Below are 18,076 nucleotides of genomic sequence, written 5' to 3'. Positions count from 1 at the left end.
TTTAAAAAATTAATATGTAAGAATCAGAGAAATGCAAATCAAAACCACAATGAGGTAACATTTCATGCCGGTCAGAATGGCTGCTATCAAAAAATCTACAAACAATAAATGCTGGAGAGGGTGCAGAGAAAAGGGAGCCCTCTTACACTGTTGGTGGGCATGCAAACTAGTATAGCCACTATGGAGATCCAATACTTTGGCCACCTGATGCGAAGAGCTGACTCATTGAAAAAGACCCTGATGCTGAGAAAGACTGAGGGCAGGAGGAGAAGTGGGCGACAGAGGATGAGATGGTTGGATGGCATCACCAACTCAAGGGACATGAGTTTGAGCAAACTCCAGGAGATACTGAAGAACAGGGAAGCCTGGTATGCTGCAGTCCATGCAGTTGCAAAGAGTGGGACACGACTTAGCAACTGAAAAACAACAGGAAGGATTTCTAGGATTTGGACTTGTGTTTTAGGGAATTTGAGGGAGCGTTTAAGGAAGTGGGACTTTTCTCTGGATTGGATGCCTTCAGAGAGTGGGAGTATTTCTACGATGGGATATGTTAACAAACATTATCTATATGGAGGCTAACTCTATAATTGGTAAAATAGCAACAGTCACTATATTATCCAAGATAGAAGAATTTTCATTATTTGTGTTTTGGACAATATTTGTGTTTTTGTCAGTGTTCAGGTGAGTACGGAATGATCTTGCTTTTGTTTTCATCACTCACATCAGAGTGACCTCGTCAGATATTCTATGAAATTGTTCCTGTTCAACAGACCACCAAAGCCAGATCTTGGAAGTCTAAGGATGTTTTTCTCTTTCTCAAATCTATAAATTAAATGCAATTTCAATCTTAATTACCAGTTTTGTATGAGTTCGTTTTATGAGAGTACTTGTCAAAATCTAAGTTGGGTATCCAGACATATTAACATTAGAGAAGAGTTAGTAGCTCAGTTGGTAAAGAATCTGCCTGCAATGCAGGAGACCCGGGTTAGATCCCTGGGGTGGGAAGATCCCCTGGAGAAGGAAATGGCAACCCACTCCAGTACTCTTGCCTGGAGAATTTCATGGACAGAGGAGCCTGGCGGGCCACAGTCCTTGGTATCGCCAAGAGTCGGACACGACCGTGCGACTAACTTTAAGAAATGAACAAGGAAAGAGTACTGTGAAAACTAGGCCTGAAAAGAAAAGGCAGATACATTGAATATGTGACTAAAAAATAAATAAATAAAACTCTTCTCTGTAATAAAAATGACCAATATACAGGTTTGGAAGACAAACTCGGATAAAATATCTTCACAGGTGAAGAAGGGTTGATATCCCTTCTTTGCACACACCACAAAGCACAACACTTTGTACTAATCAATGTAAAAAGTGTACTCTTAGAGATCGTTTTAATTTTTTACAGTAAGAATGTATTTCGGGAGGGGGGCGGGGCGGGGGCGGGGGCGGGGAATTCAAGAAAAAAAAAACCCTGGGACTGGAACGCCGGGAGGCAGGATTGCAGAGACGCCTCAGAGAAGAACTACGCTTCCCATGAGGCTCTGCGCTGACTGCCCCCGACAGGCTCCGCGCGCTTTACGCGCCAGCTTTGGCCTCAGCCTGCGAGCTGCAGAGTCGTGACGAACTATGGAGAATAGCTACGAGGAAACCATCGACAAACGCCGCGTCCACCTGCGCCCTGATACGCTGCGCGATCCCGCCCCCGCCTCGCTGCACCTTCTTCCCTGCGAGGTCCCGGTTAACCGGCCCACGCCGGTGGGGCGCTTCTTCACCCCAGCCATCCGTCTGGGTCCTGACGGTGAGCGCTCGCGGCCGGACTACGGCTCCCAGCAGCCCCCGCGCCGGCATCGCGCTCTCCTCTGCCAGGAACGGCGCCAGGCCTCCTGGGGATCGTGGTCCACCGGAGGCGGCGGGCGGCCCGCTACCGGGCTTGCTCCCTTAGGCCTGGATCAGACCCTCACTGAGGCCCTCCCTGCGCCTGCCTCCTCCAGGACTAGAAGCGTCGTTTCGGGGCCGTAGTCTACGTGGCGAGGAGGTGGTGGTGCCGCCCGGCTTCGTGGGATATGTGATGACAGAAGAGAAGGCAGAGGTGTTGGCGAAGCAGGATGACCACGAGCGACAGGAGCAGGAACTGGTGGAACCCCCAGAGGCGCTGGAGCGGGACTGCGTGAGCACTAGGGGATAGGGTTGTAAGGGAGCGCGGGTGGGAACCGCAGCCCGGATGCTGAGCCGGGGCTCCTTCCCGTCCCCAGGACCGCTTTATGGGAGCCACAGCCAGTTTCAGCAGCTTCACCGTGTGGGGCCTGGAATCTATCCCTGGTCCGGATGCCAAACTGCGTGGGGCCCTAAGCTGGCCCAGCCTCGCTGCAGCGGTGAGTAGGTGGATGGGCCTTCTTCCCAGGCTTTATCTAACACCGCCCCCGCCCCCCCCCCCCCCACCGCCGGAGTGAATTTGGGGCTGGGGCGAACCTTGGGGCAGATGGAGACCCAGTCTGACTGGAGGATTAGACTGGGTAGGGACAGGCTTCCTCAGCACACTTCTCTGGCCTTCTAGAAGGGCTATGATTCTGAATATCTGGGCCACCAAGTCACTACACTGCAGAAATCCAATAGTAGAGGTGATTCCTGTTGCAGATTCACGCACAGGTACCCGAAGACTGAGAACCAGAGCTTGACATTGAAAGCCACCGAACCCCAAACCCCAGGAAACCTCTTCTTCAGTGTGAAGCCAGAGTCCTTCACCCAATAAAGGAGCTTTTCACAGAACCTGTGAGTCTGCCAACACTGCCCCTTCTCCCACAAGAACCTTCCATAGCTCTGACCTCTAGAAACAATTTATTGCCAGGGGGCAATGGGGCAGAAGAGGCCAGAATTTTGCAACCAGTTCCCACCACACCCCAGCTCCTACTTTACAAAAGAAATTTGTACAGCCGCCAGTCCTCTGTACAAGGCACCCCCACCCCCATCTTACTATACACAGCTGCCTGGCTCCCTCTGGTCCCTGGTTCACAGCAGGCCTGGGCCTGCAGCCAGCTGACCGTGGAGCTGCCGTGAGCCCTGAGCTCGCCTTGGTGCTGGGCACCAGCCGGCCTTGACCAGGCCCGTCCTCTCCTTCTGGAGTGGTCCTCAGCCCTGTCTCCCTTGGTGTGCCTCTTGGAGACCCCGCTGGGGGCGGGATGGCTGCCAGCTTCAGCTCTGCTGCCTTTGCCAGCATTCCCAGGGCAGCATCCGGTCACCACTTTCCCCTCTTGCTCCAGTCCTTGGGAGTGAAGTGCAGACACTTGGAGTCGATCCGAAGAAGCCGTTTGAGCATAGCCCGTTCGTGCCCATCCACGATGTCTTCCGACAGGGTGAGGATATACTGGCCCTGGACAGGAGATGGGGCCAGGCAGGTCAGCCCACGCAGGCCTGCACTCGGCGTCCCTGCACACACCTGTCTCCCCCTGCCTGCCTCCCTACCTTGTAGTAGTTGATGAGGTTGAGGTATTGTAGAGTGGATATGACATCCTCCTTCTTGATGCTGGTAATTTCACTGATCTCACTGTGGGAGGGCAAAGATCAGATCCCCCGGGGGCCTCCATCTCTGCCCCAGGCCCCAAGGAGTGAGAAAACCCGAGAACAGAAGGTCATGCCATGCACCCCCGGGTAGGCAGGGCCAGGCTCACTTGATGGTGATCTGTGGCCTCTCCCCGCTCTCTGACTTCAGCCCCATCAAGATCTCCAGGATGGTCTGGGACCAGTAGCTTCGGTAGGACAGGAGGCCAAGGTCCGAGAGGGGCTTCTCAGGGGTCCCCGTTTTCCCTTCTACTTTGGAGAGTTCATAGCCTAAAGCAATGGAGCAGGAGGAAGTGGATAAACGATCACAGTATTATGTCACTAGTGTCTTAAGAACGCAGGCGACCGGGCAGACTGCATGGCCCCGTCTTGGGCCTGCCACGTGGTGGTTCTGTGGTCTGGGTATGTGGCTTGTCTGTTCGGTGCCTTAGTTTCATCGTAAAGGACTAGCACGCCTACTCTTCAGCTGTGCGCTGAAGCTACAGTCACCAGGAGCCAGCAAGGGCTTACAGGTGGGACAGGGAAGTGCAGAGAATGGCTTATGGAATGAAAGTGCCTCCAGTTTTCCTTGGTCCTACCAGACTCTCTGTCTGGGTATGTGAGGAGAAGAGTGGGCCAGGCCCCACCTCTAGTCCAGGCCTGAGGATGCTCAGATTCTCAGTCACAACAGTCCCCCAGCTGTGAGCAGAGAAGCATCAGCGGCTCTAAGACCAGGCTGGGTGGCTGGGAGGAAGTAAGCAGAGTGATGCCAAAGCACTTCCCAGTCAGAGGCCATTCCTCAGCTGTAACTGCCTTTGCCAGGGCTCTCGCCCTCCCAATTCTACTGCTCTGCCCTCCTCTACCCGGGTCACCACTGGGCACTGGCAGGCAGTTCCTGGTGAGACCCTCAGGCCCTGCAAAACCCTGAGTGGTTTCACATCTGTTGGACAGAGTCTTCATTTTTCCCATCAGGGCCCTGAGATGTCTCCACTATTTCTAGAAGCCGTTCACCCTCAGTCATCACAAGCCTTGTGTTGGAGCGTAGCCTTTCTGCTTTCCCCTTGATACGTCTTTATTAGCTAGTCTGACCCTCTTGCCCAGCCTCCTGTGACTTCTACCTAACAGCCTGGTGGGGAGGACAGAGAGGCCTCTGCTTTGGAGGCAGGAAGCAGGGAAGAGAGAAGGGGCACACTGGAGCTCTCACTCAGCTTTGCTGGGCCGGCGTGCAGAGTCCTGACCAATCAACTGGAGGCCATGCTTGCCTCCTTAGCAACAGGGACTCGTGGCCCCTCCCAGTGAACACCCCCGCCCTCAGAAGCTGCCTGGACTGGTGCTTCTGGTATCCTGTCTGCTCCTGCCAGGCACAACGAGCACGTCTCCTTGGTGGCCCCACACACATCCCGTCTCCACTGGGTGTGAGCTCCAAGGCTTAAGCTGAGTTTCCTAAGCATCCTCCTGCCCTGCCAGGCAGAGGGCTTCCTGAAGACATGATGCCATCTTGGCATCTTTCTACCAATAAAATTTCTCAAGGTGACCCGTGATCAAGTCAGGCCTCCACGTCTTCATCAGGGAGCCAAGGCTCCCTCCTCATCTCCCAGGTCAGAGCTTGGTTATCCCAAGGGTGCAGTGAACAGTGAGGTGAACAGAATGAGGGGAGGAGACTGGGCAGTGAAGGGGACCTTGGAGGTCAGTGTGGAGTTCACATGTGACAAGGGGCAGAGGCCAGATCCCCTGTGAATCATGTTGATGTGACATCCACTGTCCGCGAGGCTCAGGTGACAAGTGGGGAAATGAGCCACAGGTCCTTGCCCAGGAACGTGTACAACTGCACAGGACCAGACAGCTGAGCAAGAGTGGCTCACTCAGCTTCTGCCCATGGCCCTGGGCAGGGGCTGATGAGTCAGGCTGAGTGGTGCTCAGCACCATGGCCAAGGAACTATGAGGGACTGAGAGCCTAGTGCAGACAAGCAGGAGAGTCACCCCAGAATGGAGAGAACCTTGGGAGGGGCCCACCTTTATTTCTGGCCAGTTTCCCCAGTGACTGGACTGCAAAGGCCAGAGCTGGGAACATGGCAGCCCTGTGTGTCCGTATGTGCAGCCCCGGGCCCTGGGCCTGCCTGCTCCCGCCCCGGCCCCCAGCCAGCAGCGTGAGTACTCACTGAACTCGATCAGCAGCTTGCCATAGCCCCGGCGCTGGTAGGGGGGCAGGGTCAGGATGCAGGCCACGTTGTAGTCTTCCGTGGACTCCTTTTCCTGGAAAAGCCAGGCCGGAGTGAGCGTAAGGGGAGGGACCCAGCTCAGGGCGGGACTGAGGGACCGCCTGCAGGAGCACTCACCTTGGAGAAGTAGCCCACTATATGGAAGCCCTTGCAGTCGTACTCTGTCATGACGTAGAAGAGGAAAGGGTCTGTGTCATAGTACAACGTCTTGTGGTCGAGGAAACACTTAGCCAGAAGACACAGGTTTTGGGAATAACTCTGCAAAAGACAAGGTCTGTCACCACCCCGGGTGGCTCTCCTGGAGTGTGGCCGTCAGGCTGGTGTCAGCCTGGAGCCTCTTTGTCCCCCACGCTGAAAGGGGATAAGCCTTCCTCCCTAAGGCCTGAACCCATCCATGGGCCAGGCTGTCCCTAGGCACGAGCCCTTCTTAGCGCCCAGGAGTCCCTGTTCCAGCTGTAATGGTATTCAAGCACCGACCTCCGGGTGAGCTGGGCAGGTTTGCCCCTGCTCCCCACACCTCCACCTAGCTGGCCTGGGAGGCCTCTACTGCCCTCTGCCACAGTTACCAGTCAACAAACTGATGTGTGACCAGGAAGACTGACCAAGGCTTATGAGAAAAGCTCTGCCTGTGTGACAGTCTCAGGAGTCCGGCTGTCAAAAAGCCACAGTACTCTCTTCCCCAGTCACACGTCCTGAAAACACATCTGCTTGTCTACAACATGGGTGAAGAAGTCTGGGGTCTCTCAAGGGGCTGGCCCAGTAAAATTCATCTTGCTACTATACTCCATGCTCACAACTCTCCTGCATATCACCAGAGGCTTTTTAAGCAGCTGCTAGGCTCGGAGAAGGCAATGGCATCCCATTCCAGTACTCTTGCCTGGAAAATCCCACGGTCGGAGGAGCCTGGTGGGCTGCAGTCCATGGGGTTGCTATGAGTCGGACATGACTGAGTGACTTCACTTTCACTTTCATGCACTGGAGAAGGAAATGGCAACCCACTCCAGTGTTCTTGCCTGGAGAATCCCAGGGACAGGAGCCTGGTGGGCTGCCGTCTATGGGGTCGCACAGAGTCGGACACGACTGAAGTGACTTAGCAGCAGCAGGCATGGTCACTTGGATACCCAAGCGCGCACCTAACACAGTTAACGGTGGTTAAAACAGCATCTTTCTCTTAAGCTCCCCCAGCACTCAAGCCAGAGCTCTCTCCTGCCAGTCAGTGATTGTCCTTCCCTCCCCACCCTCCAGGACCCAGGGATGGAGGCCTTTCACTCTTGAAGGTCCTTGGAGGTTACTCCCTTCTTCCTCCCCACAGCCAGAATAAGGCAGATGTGAAGCCCCAGACCTGTAGCGTCCCCCCTTCCCAGCTGACCTCAGTCCCACCACCTGAACTCTGTCCTTGTAACAGAGCCTGCCTTCATCCTGTCTGCACTCCAGCTGGAAGGACAGCTCCTCGATGCTCGCCGTCTGCACAGGCACACCTCATTTTATTGGCTTTCACAGAGATTGCCTTTTTTTTTTTTTTTTAAAGTTATTTATTTATCTGGCTGCCTCAGGTCTTAGTTGCATCATGTGGTATCTTTCATTGGAAGGCACAGACTTCCTAGTTGTGGTGCATGAGCTTAGTTGCTCTGCAGCATGTGGGATCTTAGTTCCTTGATCAGGGATCGAACCCATGTCCCCTGCATTGCAAGGCAGATTTTTTTAACCACTGGACCACCAGTGAAGTCCCAGAGATTGCTTTTTTAACAAAGGTTTGTGGCAAACCCTGCCTTGAGTTATCAGTGCCATTTTCCCAACAGCATTTGCTCATGTTGCATCTCTGTCACCTTTTCATAATTCTTGCAATAATATTCCAAACCTTTTCATTATTATTTGTTACAGTAATCAGTGATTCTTGAGGTTACCACTGTAATTTTCTTTAGATACTGTTATTGCACCCTTAATAGACTATGGCACAACATAAATATAACTTTTATGTAGTCTGGGAAACCAGAAAAACTTGCGTGACTGCTTTATTTCAACGTTCACCTTATCACGGTGGTCTGGAACTGAACCTGCAGGGTCTCTGGGCTCTGCCAGGATGCCCACTCCTGCCCTTCAGAACCCACTGCTGGGGATTCCTGTGCCCACCCTACCCCTGTGTCAAGGTTCAGAGGTTACGTCCTCTCTGAAGCCTTGCTGATCACCCCGGGATCCTGACAGCCCACTTTTCTCATGAAACATATCACATTGGGATCCAAACTGCTACTGGCCTGTTTGTCTTCCCCTGTGAGCTCTCAGAAAACAGAGATTTTGTCAAATTCCTGGTCACTCTGTATCTACCAGCACCCGCCCTACGGCAGGAATGCAGTAAATACGGTGAAGAGATCTGTTAGCTGTAATGGTCAGTGTCTTCCTGAGCTGGAAGCAGCTACTCACTCAACTCCCTCAGACTCCCGGCACCAAAGCCTTCCCGCTGCCCCTCGGCCACTGACCTTGTTCTTACGTCCGTCGATCTCAAAGAAGGAGATGGTGCCCTTGCGGTAGATCTCGTTGCCGGGAGGATGTCGCAGGTCACACTTGGTCTGAGGAAGACAGGAGAATCAGGCACAGGGGCTGAGGTGGGGGGTGGGGGCTGCTAGGAGGATGACCCCTGGGACTCCCCATACCAAATGACGCTGCAGACACTTGAGGCTTCGGCCATACTTGAGGCAGAACTCGCAGAGGTAGAGAACAGGCAGTGCAGTGAGCTCCTGAGGGTACGGGGAGAAGTACCAGGGCTTGAGGCGGTGCCGGCCCAGCTCAATGCACTCGATGTTCTTCATCCGGGTGACGATGTCGTCGTGGCTCCGGTCAGATACCAGGCTCCCAGTCATGCGAGGAGCGGACGGGATTCCATCTGAGCTGTCCTGGGAGTCCTGCCCAGGGCCCGTGAAAGATACCAGGTTACAGAAGACAACTCAAGCAGCACACTGTACAGCTCACAGCCCTTCCACAGGTTTCCTTGTCCAAACCTAACAGTGACCCTCTTAGGAGAGGTATTGTAATCCCCATTTGCCAACTGAAGAAACCAAGACTTGGATGATTTTCACCTGGAAGGTGAAAAAGATCGCCTAGTGCGGGATCGGAATCAGTTCCGCCTCACTCCTAATTCCAACACCCTTTCTGCCCAGTACCCCTTGTTCATTTTTAAAGTAGTCACTAAACCCCGTGCCCTCATGTCCCCTTCATTTCACCCAGCTTCCCTCCTCCCCAGACCTACCTCATCAGTGCCCAAGCAATTCGATTTCCGCTTTCGACCGGGCTGAGCTGCCACTGCCCTCCGGGCTGATCCATTCTGCAAATGATAGGGGAGGGACAGAAGGGGTGGCTGTGAGGTGAGCCCAAAAGGGGCTACCAGAGGGTAGGAGGGCAGAAGAGATGGCTTGGGGGACTCACCTGGGGGAAAACTGAGGCCGGGGCAGTCTCGCTGGGCACTGGAGTCGCTGGTGAAACCACCTCCACCTTCCGTTTCTGCAGAGAGAAACCAGGACAGGTGGGTCAGAAGGTAGAGAAGGCGGGACCTGAGAGGAAAGCAAGGTCCCTGGAATTGCTGAGGGTACCGTTGAGCGGTGGTTGGGCTGCAGGCAGGAGCTGGAGGAGAGCGGCTGGTCAGGCTCGCCACCGGGAATGGCCTCCCGCTCCTTGGGCAGGTTGAAGCGGAGTGTGATCTGAACCGGGATTGGCAAGGTCTTCCCGCTGGCCTGGGCGGAGGCCGGCTGTAGAGATAGGTCCAGGGTCTTCCTCTGGGGCTGGGTTGGTGGTGGGATGGGGAAGGGGAGTAGGGCCCCCTCGGCATGGAGTCATCAAACCCCACCCTCTGCCCTCTCAAGGACACAGGTACAGTCACTGGACTCTGGAACTACATCTGCAGTTTGGCCCCCATCCTTTACAAGCTGAAGCCAGGGTGGGAGGGCACAGCCTCTCACCCATCTGGGAGCCACTGAGGCCAAGAGATTTTAAAAGTAGGCAGGAGAGAAGAGGTGAAGCAGGGGACCTACTCACCACCTCTCTCTCTGGAGAGCCGGGTCGGGACCCAGGAAGTCCGTTCTTGGTGGGGGTCTTGGCCTCTTTCTTGGGGAACTGGATCTTCTTCAGGTCCAGCCGCTCGTGGGTCACCCATTCATCCAGGCGTTTGTTGACTGCAGCAGTGGGTATGGCTCAGGAAGGAGTGCCAGAGGCTGCCCCCCAACCCTCCAGCCCCACCTCATCCCGGTCCAGAACTCACAATCAATGTAATGGACGTAGAAAAGCTTCCGGCCACTGATGTCCTTCACGCTCAGGATCTCAGCGAGTGCTGTGGGAACAGCAAAGGCAAGGGCCTTAGACAGGCCAGGCCATGAAGCTCCACCCTCCTACGACCCGCACTCCACCACCAGGCCCGAGCCCTAAAGCCCCAGCACTTGGAACCGCTCTCACAAGACCCGGTTAGTCACCAAGTGCCATCCCCTCTTCAAGCCCTGCCCTGTCCAGTTCTAAAGGCTAAAAGCCACGCCCCTCCTGAGTATCTGCGCCCCGCCCGCTCCAGAATTCTAGAGGCCCCACCCCCTCCCCGGGGTTCGGTTGACTCTCCCCCCGCCCCTCGCCCTCAGGTTCCTTAGCCCCGCCCCCCGACGTCACTCACGCCACTCATCTTCGTTGTCCTGGTTCCGCCGCAGCACGGGCAGGCGGCAGCCCTCGATTATCTCCCCCTGGGGAGACAGCGCGGCGCCAGGGTCGGCTACTGGGGGGCCTCGAGCTCTACCCACCTCCCCTGGCTCCCTCCGCCCCGCCCCGGGCACCGGACTCACCACCTCCGCCATCTTCCCTCCCTCCACTGCCACTTCCGGCCCCTCTGGGAGCCGTCACTTCCGGGACTGAGCACGTTGTGGGCCCGGTCTTCCCCGAAGCGGCTTTACGAGTAGGTTCTTAAGAGACACCGCTGCCCAGCTTGCTGACGGAGCCGGCCAGTTTGGCTGGCAGGGGCATAGGTTGTTTTAAGACTCAGGTCAGGTCCTGGGTGGAATCCCCATAACGTGTGCAACGATTGGAGGAAAACTGAGTCCGTCACGTGACGCTCACCGGGTGCGACACCGGTCACGTGGGACTGGTGTTTGTGCCTAGCGGGCGGCTGCTTGGGCGTCTCCTGGTGGCGTCAAGGCTGCGTCGCAGGGAGTGAACTGCGCGTGCTCGGCTGGGGGGTTTAGGGGCGGATTTCGAGAAGTGGGCGCCAGGATCCCCTCAAGTTGTGGACTTTCTTAGGGTTGGGGGCTCACGGAAGAAAGTTTATAGGTTTGTTGTTTTGTATATTAGGTTGCTAATTATACGAGTTGTTATTGTTCACACGTCTAAGTCGTGTCGACTCTGTGACCCCCGTGAACTGCCAGGCTTCTCTGTCTTTCCCTATCTCCCGGAGTTTGCGTATACTCATGTCCATTGAGTCAGTGATGCTATCCAACCTTTTCATCCTCTGCCCTCCCCTTTTCTTGCCCTCAGACTTTCCCAGCATCAGTGTCTTTTCTTCTCATCAGGTGGCCCAAGTATTGGAGTTTTCATCTTCAGCCTCAGTCCTTCCCATAAATAATCAGAGTTGATTTATTTTAGGATTGATTAATATATTATTCATTCATACATTCAGCAACTTTAATAATCTACTACCGTGTCCCATGCATTTATCTAGGAGCCTGGGATACATCAGTGAATAAAATAACTTGCAGCTTCTGGAGCTTGAATTCTTGGAGGCTGAGAGGGAAAAGAGGGGTGTGGATCACGAACAGTAAATGTATTTTTAAAATAAATTATCTAGTCTATTAAAGAGTGATAAGTGTTTTGGGAAACAAGCAACAACAAGGAAACATACAAGGTGCGGGGAATGAATAGCTAGGCAAACTATGGCCTGCAGATCAGATCCAATCCTATTCTAGTTTTCCTGCACTCAGTGGGCAAAGAATGGTCTTTATACTCTTTTTAAAGCTTGCTGCTAAGTCACTTCAGTCGTGTCCGACTCTGTGTGACCCCATAGACGGCAGCCCACCAGGCTCCCCCGTCCCTGGGATTCTCCAGGCAAGAACACTGGACTTTAAAGCTTGGGGAGACATAAATAGAATACTTCATGATACATGGAAATCATGAAATTCAAATTTCAGGGTCCATAAATAATGTTTTATTGAAACATAGCCACCATCTCATTCATTGACATTTTGTCTATGACACCTTCCACGTTAAAGCTGAATGCCCACAAAGCCTAAAACATTTACTGTCTGGCCATTTACAAAAAATGCCAACCCATGCTTTATCTTCTATTGTGCTATCAAACAGGGCGTCTCTGGTGGCTCAGTGGTAAAGAATCTGGCTGCAATGCAGAAGATCAGATCAGATCAGTCACTCAGTCGTGTCCGACTCTTTGCGACCCCATGAATCGCAGCATGCCAGGCCTCCCTGTCCATCACCAACTCCAATGCAGAAGACACAGGCTCAATCCCTGGGTGGGGAATATCCCTTGCAGGAGGAAATGGCAACCCACTCCAGCATTCTTGCCTGGAGAAATCCATGGACAGAGGAGCCTGGTAGGATCACAAAGAGTTCCCCATGGGATCTCTAAGAGTTCAGGCAGGACTGAGCAACTAACACATATCAAATACAAAAATAGGTTCTTAATGTGTATGTTGTTCTGTGACCAGCTTGTTCATTTAGTAGCATAAATTGAACACTTCTCACATTCTAGAGCACTATTTTAATGGCTACATAGTGTTTTGTTGCTTATACGCACCTTATCTGCCACAACTAATTTCTTCTTGTTGAATAATCAAGTTCCAGATTTCCCATCTTACAAACAGTGCCACAAAGAGCATCTTGATACATACAGCTTTTCACATATGCATCCCAACATGTTAGCAGTTTCATTCTCTGCCCCCTTATCAAAGTCACCAGTGACCCCCATATTCTTCATCCAATGGCCACTTCTCAGACCTTTTGTCCGTGGCATTTGGCATGGTTGGTTACTTCCTACCTTGAAACTCTCCTGTCTTGGTTTCTAGGATACCAGGCTTTCCTGATTTCTTTCCAGCTTTCCCATTGCTCCTTATCTCCTTTATGGGTTGCTCCTCTTGTCCATGACCTCTAAACCTTCCCAGGCCCCAGGTTCTGAATTCCACCTGTATATCCACAATTACTCCCTTCAAGATGCCCTAGAAGCTCATGGCTTTAAATACCATTCACATGCTGAGGTTTCTCAAATTTATACCTCAGTATTTAGTTACTTGGCTTACTCCCTTACCTCATTCAAGTCTTTGCTCAAATGTCACCTTCCCCTTTAAGTCACCCCTGACTTCCCCAGTTGTCTGCTCATCCCCCACCACCTCACCTCCCCTCCTCTGCTTCATAGTATTCAGCTGTCAGATCATGTCTTCTCCTTATTCGCTTGTTACTGTCTTTCCCTCACTAGAATGTAAGATCCATGAATTGCAGTATTTATGTGGTTTGCCCAGTGCTATATTCCCAGCCTCCATAGCGCCTGTCTCATAGTAGGTATTCAGCTAAACTGTCAAATGGATGAAGAATGGGGAGCCAGAGATGTGAACTGACATTTGCTGCCAAGAGCGATCAGTCTTGTAAGTTGGGCTCTCCCTGAGACTCGGGGAAGACAGCTTGAGGTGGGGGCCCAGGAAGGGGTCTCAGAGCATCTGATAAGTGACCTGCAGTTGAAAGTGGGGTAGCGTTGGCTGGAAAAAGGGGTTGGGACTGTTTCAGGCAGTGAGGACAGCAACAGCAGAGAGAAAAGAAACACTTGGTGATGGGACTTCCCTAGAGGTCCAGTGGTTAAGACTCTGTACTTCCACTGCAGGGGCCACTGGTCAGGGAACTAAGATCCCACGAGCCACGTGGCCTGGTCAAAATAAAAGAGTTGGTGAACAGGTCATCAGGCATTCACCAGTATTCACTGAGAACCCACTGTGTGCCTCCCCTGCAGGAGCAACTTGAACAAGTCAAGATGAGTCCCCTGCTCTAGTGGGTCAGACATGAGCAGCTGACAACCCAAAGCATAAAGAGCCCCTTCAGACAGCAGTAAGTACTGTGACAATGTGGAAATAGTGTGAGGAGCTGGTCAGCTGGGGCCTCTCTAGAAGCTGTCACGCAAGATTCCTGCCACAGAGAGTCATACAGTGTCCCTCGCCGGCTGCTTCCAGAGGGAATGTGTCCATCTGTGTGGATCAAACACATGTGGGCTTCAGGATGGTCTCATCTGGAGACTCGATGAAGTCACCAGCAATGTGGATTCTGTGTTCCCGGTCTGGCCTCCACAGGGTTAGTCTCCTCCTACATTCAAGGTGGCCCCTTCTTATAGTCACAGCACAGCTGCCCCGGTTCTAGAGCAAGGGTCCCCAATCTCTGAGCCAAGAACTGGTACCGGTTCATGGCCAGTTAGGAACTGGGCCGCACAGCAGAAGGTAAGCGGCAGGCAAGCCAGCAAAGCTCCTCTGCAGCTTCTCGTCCCTCACATTTCTGCCTGAACCATCCCCAACTCACCCACCCCACTCCCAGTCCATGGAAAAATTATCTTCCATGATACTAGTCCCTGGTGCCACGAAGGTTGGGGACCACTGCTCTAGAGCCTACATGTGTCCAGGGCCTTATCTGTGGAAGGAAAGCCCTAGGATTAACCATTTGGGGGCATGTGCCTCTGCCGCAGCCAATCTCTGTGACCAGGATAATTCTACTGGTGTACACAAACCACGGCCCACCAGCAGGGGTGGGGTGGGGTGCAGTTCAGTGTATCCCAGGAGAGAGAACCTGGGGTGGGGTTGGGGGATGGGGGGAGTGATGATCCAGGAATCAGAAAGCTGGCCAATCCTGGCCTTTTATGGCACTTTTGTAAGGAAGTCAGGTTTTGCTTTAAGAGGAGTGGGAGTCAATGGGGCATTTAGAGCAAGAAAATTAAGTATTGGATAGATAAAGAAGATGTGGTACATATGTACAATGGAATATTTATTTTAGTGAAGTTGCTCTTGAGAGTCCCTTGGACTGCAAGGAGATCCAACCAGTCCATTCTAAAGGAGATCAGCCCTGGGATTTCTTTGGAAGAAATGATGTAAAGCTGAAACTCCAGTACTTTGGCCACCTGATGCGAAGAGTTGACTCATTGGAAAAGACTCTGATGCTGGGAGGATTGGGGGCAGGAGGAGAAGGGGACGACAGAGGATGGAATCACTGACTTGATGGACATGAGTTTGAGTGAACTCCAGGAGATGGTGATGGACAGGGAGGCCTGGCGTGCTGCCATTCGTGGGGTCCCAAAGAGTCAGACACGACTGAGCGACTGAACTGAACTGAACTAGTGAAGTTGCTCAGTTGTGTCCAACTCCTTGCAACCCCACGGACTGTAGCCTGTTAGGCTCCTCCGTCCATGGGATTTTCCAGGCAAGAGTACTGGAGTGGGTTGTCATTTTCTTTTCCAGGGGATCTTCCCAACCCAGGGATTGAACCCAGGTCTCCTGCTTTGCAGGCAGACACTTTATTGTCTGAGCCACAGTACTCTAGAGGTTAGGACAATGGAATATTACTCAGCCATTAAAAACAATGAAATAATGCCATTTGCAGCAACATGGATGGGCCTAGAGATTATCATACTGATGAAGTCAGAGAAAGAGAATTATGGTATGATATCTCTTGTATGTGGGGCTTTCCAGGTGGTGCTAGTGGTAAAGAACCCACCTGCCACCTGCCAAACAATGCAAGAGATATAAGAGACATAGGTTCGATCTGTAGGTGGGGAGGATCCCCTGGAAGAGGGCATGGCAACCCACTCCAGTATTCTTGCCTGGAAAGTTTCATGGACAGAGGAGCCTGGCAGGCTGCAGTTCATAGGGTCACAAAGAGTCGGACACAACTGAAGCAACTTCGTACACAGCACACACACTTGTGTGCAGAATCTAAAAAGAAATTATACAGATGAACTTATTTACCAAACAGAAACAGACTCACAGACTTGGAGAACAGACTAATGGTTACCATGGGGAAAGAGTCAGGGGAGAGGATAGTTAGGGAGTTCAGGAGTGATACATACACATTTTTTAAGATGGCTAACCAACAAGGGGAGAAGGCGATGGCACCCCACTCCAGTACTCTTGCCTGGAAAATCCCATGGACGGAGGAGCCTGGTAGGCTGCAGTCCATGGGGTCACTAAGAGTCGGACACGACTGAGCACCTTCACTTTCACTTTTCACTTTCCTGCATTGGAGAAGGAAATGGCAGCCCACTCCAGTGTTCTTGCCTGGAGAATCCCAGGGACGGGGGAGCCTCGTGGGTTGTTGTCTATGGGGTTGCACAAAGTCGGACACGACTGAAGTGACTTAGCAGCTTAGCAGCAACCAACAAGGACCTATCATATAGCACAGGGAACTCTGCTTAATGTTATGTAACAACCCAAATGGGGAAAGAATTTGAGAAAGAGGAGATGCATGTATATGTGTAACTGAGTCACTTTGCTGTCCACCTGAAATTAACACAACATTGTTGGTCAACTGTACTCCAACATAAAAAGTTAAAAACAAAGAAAGAACATAATGTATCTGATTAAAGGTTCAAAAGATGGCTGAGGAAATGACACTTCTGGGAACAGGATATGTGTAGTGCCTGAATGTAGCTAGAAGGTTCTTGCTGCTACAGGGGCAAGGACTGACGGTGGCTGCAGACTAGGGTATGCCCAACAGTGTGGTGAGGAAGCAGGTCTGGCGGGTACAAGAAGGCAGGGGCTGGCAGCCCTCCTGGGCCCCAGGTCTCTGGGCGCCTTGGATCCTGAAGAATAAGAACCCTCATTCCATAGCCTCTTTGGAAGAGAGGAACACAGACATCTGTTTTCCAAATGCATGTGCTATGGTTGTGCTTATAAGATCCAGACCCATCGAAATGCTGGCTGAATTCAAAGTGGGAGTAAAGAAACACTTCCTCTAAACTGCACTAATGATGTGTGAGAGATTGTTTTTTAATTAATTTATTTATTTATTGAAGGAGAATTGCTTTACAGAATTTTGTTGTTTTCTGTCTTGTGATCTTGAGAGCTGAAGATGTTTCTTCTGGGTAAGCTCTCTGGCTCACGTGTTTTCCAGCACAGAATTGTCACAGGAGGTGGGCTGTGATCCGGCTCATGGCCTTTGTGGAACGTTCCCCATCAGTGTCATGGAAGCAATGACTGGTTCGCGGGAAAGAATCCAAGGCAGGAAGGGGCCGGGAAGCTGAGCCCCACCGAGCTCAGAGGCGCTCTCATTGAGGAAAATGGGCTTGAGCTCTCCTTGAGATCTCAGGAAATCTAAAGGAAAACAAGTACATGAGACAAAACTCAAGTGTTCAGAACGATACGTTTCTGACCCAGAGAAGGCTTAAAAAAAAAAAAATCCATGAACACAATTCATTTTCATTAGCTCTGGTTTTCAGAGAGGGCTTTTTTAAAAGTGCATTTGCTGGGACATCCATTAAAATAATTTTCTTTAAAAGGTTGCCATGAGCTGTACTTTTGGGAGTAGGAAAGGTGAATGCTGGTGGGGATGGGGCAAGGAACGAGGGCAGCAGGGGCCCGTCATGGAAGCTGGTTTGCGGCCATGGGAGAGGAGGTGCTATAGCATAAACCTTCTTCTACCAGCTAGGGGACTTACCGAAGTGCATGAGGAATGACTGCCAGTGTTGTTCTAGATTGACAAGGTGTTAATTTCTCAGTAGGTTGGAACTTTAAAAATAAGAAATTGGGACCTCCCCAGTGGTCCAGTAGTTAGGGCTCTGCGGGCCTGGATTCAGTCCTTGGTCAGGGAACTAAGACATCACAAGCTGTGCAGACAAAAAATAAATAAATGAAAAAAAAATTATTTAAGCGTTAAAGCAAACAAACATAAACAAAAATGTAGGGGTAAAGGCTGCTTGCCAGGGGTTCCTAGGCTGCCGGCTGGGCCTGGGACTCCTCAGCGTGGATGGCAGCAAGGGTAGGAAAATACCAGCTGGGCTGGGCAGTTGGCTGGTCATCCCAGACTTCGGGGGCACCTTCTGCAGAGGTTGGGGGGAGAAAGTCAGGCTGTGTAGGGGCCAAGGAAATGGAAGCAGCACATTTGAATTTGCATGAAAAGAAAACATTTGAAAGGAAAAAAAATTTTTAATGTGAGTTGTTGTTTTTTAAGGAGAGTGATTAGAGGGGAACCAGAGGGGGCTGCACGGATGAGAAAGGGCCTTTCTTTAAGACACGCATCAGGACTTCCCTGGTGGCACAGTGCATGGGAATCCACCTGCCAATGCGGAGTGATTTGACACAGGTTCAATCCCTGCTCTGGGAAGATCCCACTAAACC

General features: G+C 52.0%; 2 protein-coding genes and 1 long non-coding RNA gene across 10 annotated transcripts; 2 read left to right on the top strand and 1 right to left on the bottom strand.

The window, feature by feature from the left end:
* Positions 1-1,510: 1,510 nt before the first annotated feature.
* RNASEH2C (ribonuclease H2 subunit C) lies at positions 1,511-7,748 on the top strand. Of its 5 annotated transcripts, XM_045165848.1 has the most exons (5): positions 1,518-1,795; positions 1,989-2,164; positions 2,250-2,369; positions 7,156-7,252; positions 7,484-7,748. In XM_045165848.1, the coding sequence occupies exons 1-5, from the start codon at positions 1,624-1,626 to the stop codon at positions 7,522-7,524; spliced, it is 606 nt and encodes a 201-aa protein (XP_045021783.1). In that variant the 5' UTR covers positions 1,518-1,623; the 3' UTR covers positions 7,525-7,748. The 5 variants fall into 5 exon arrangements, with proteins under 5 accessions (XP_044799643.2, XP_044799642.1, XP_045021783.1 ...); XM_044943708.2 differs by lacking the exon at positions 7,484-7,748 and having other exon boundaries at positions 1,511-1,795; positions 7,156-7,422; XM_044943707.2 differs by lacking the exons at positions 7,156-7,252; positions 7,484-7,748 and adding an exon at positions 2,552-2,763 and having other exon boundaries at positions 1,514-1,795.
* Positions 2,816-10,708, bottom strand: KAT5 (lysine acetyltransferase 5). 4 transcript variants are annotated; one of them, XM_006056457.4, is made up of 14 exons: positions 10,559-10,708; positions 10,393-10,459; positions 9,997-10,065; positions 9,774-9,910; positions 9,332-9,487; positions 9,168-9,242; positions 8,992-9,066; positions 8,399-8,647; positions 8,225-8,314; positions 5,868-6,008; positions 5,691-5,784; positions 3,663-3,822; positions 3,457-3,538; positions 2,816-3,364 (listed from the first exon to the last, which is right to left on the bottom strand). In XM_006056457.4, exons 1-14 carry the CDS (start codon positions 10,568-10,570, stop codon positions 3,230-3,232), a joined length of 1,542 nt encoding a protein of 513 aa, XP_006056519.1. In that variant the 5' UTR covers positions 10,571-10,708; the 3' UTR covers positions 2,816-3,229. The 4 variants fall into 4 exon arrangements, with proteins under 4 accessions (XP_006056519.1, XP_006056521.1, XP_006056518.1 ...); XM_006056459.4 differs by lacking the exon at positions 9,332-9,487 and having other exon boundaries at positions 10,559-10,706; XM_006056456.4 differs by having other exon boundaries at positions 10,393-10,585.
* A 39-nt stretch (positions 10,709-10,747) lies between these two features.
* On the top strand, positions 10,748-17,429 carry LOC112585219. The gene is made up of 4 exons (XR_006551415.2): positions 10,748-11,039; positions 13,275-13,357; positions 13,717-14,051; positions 16,854-17,429. It is a non-coding gene; the product is annotated as an uncharacterized LOC112585219 (long non-coding RNA).
* Positions 17,430-18,076: the final 647 nt, after the last annotated feature.

This window comes from Bubalus bubalis, chromosome 5 (genome assembly GCF_019923935.1).
Source record: "Bubalus bubalis isolate 160015118507 breed Murrah chromosome 5, NDDB_SH_1, whole genome shotgun sequence".
NCBI classification, from domain to species: domain Eukaryota; kingdom Metazoa; phylum Chordata; class Mammalia; order Artiodactyla; family Bovidae; genus Bubalus; species Bubalus bubalis.
This window is presented reverse-complemented; position numbering and strand designations above follow the sequence as displayed.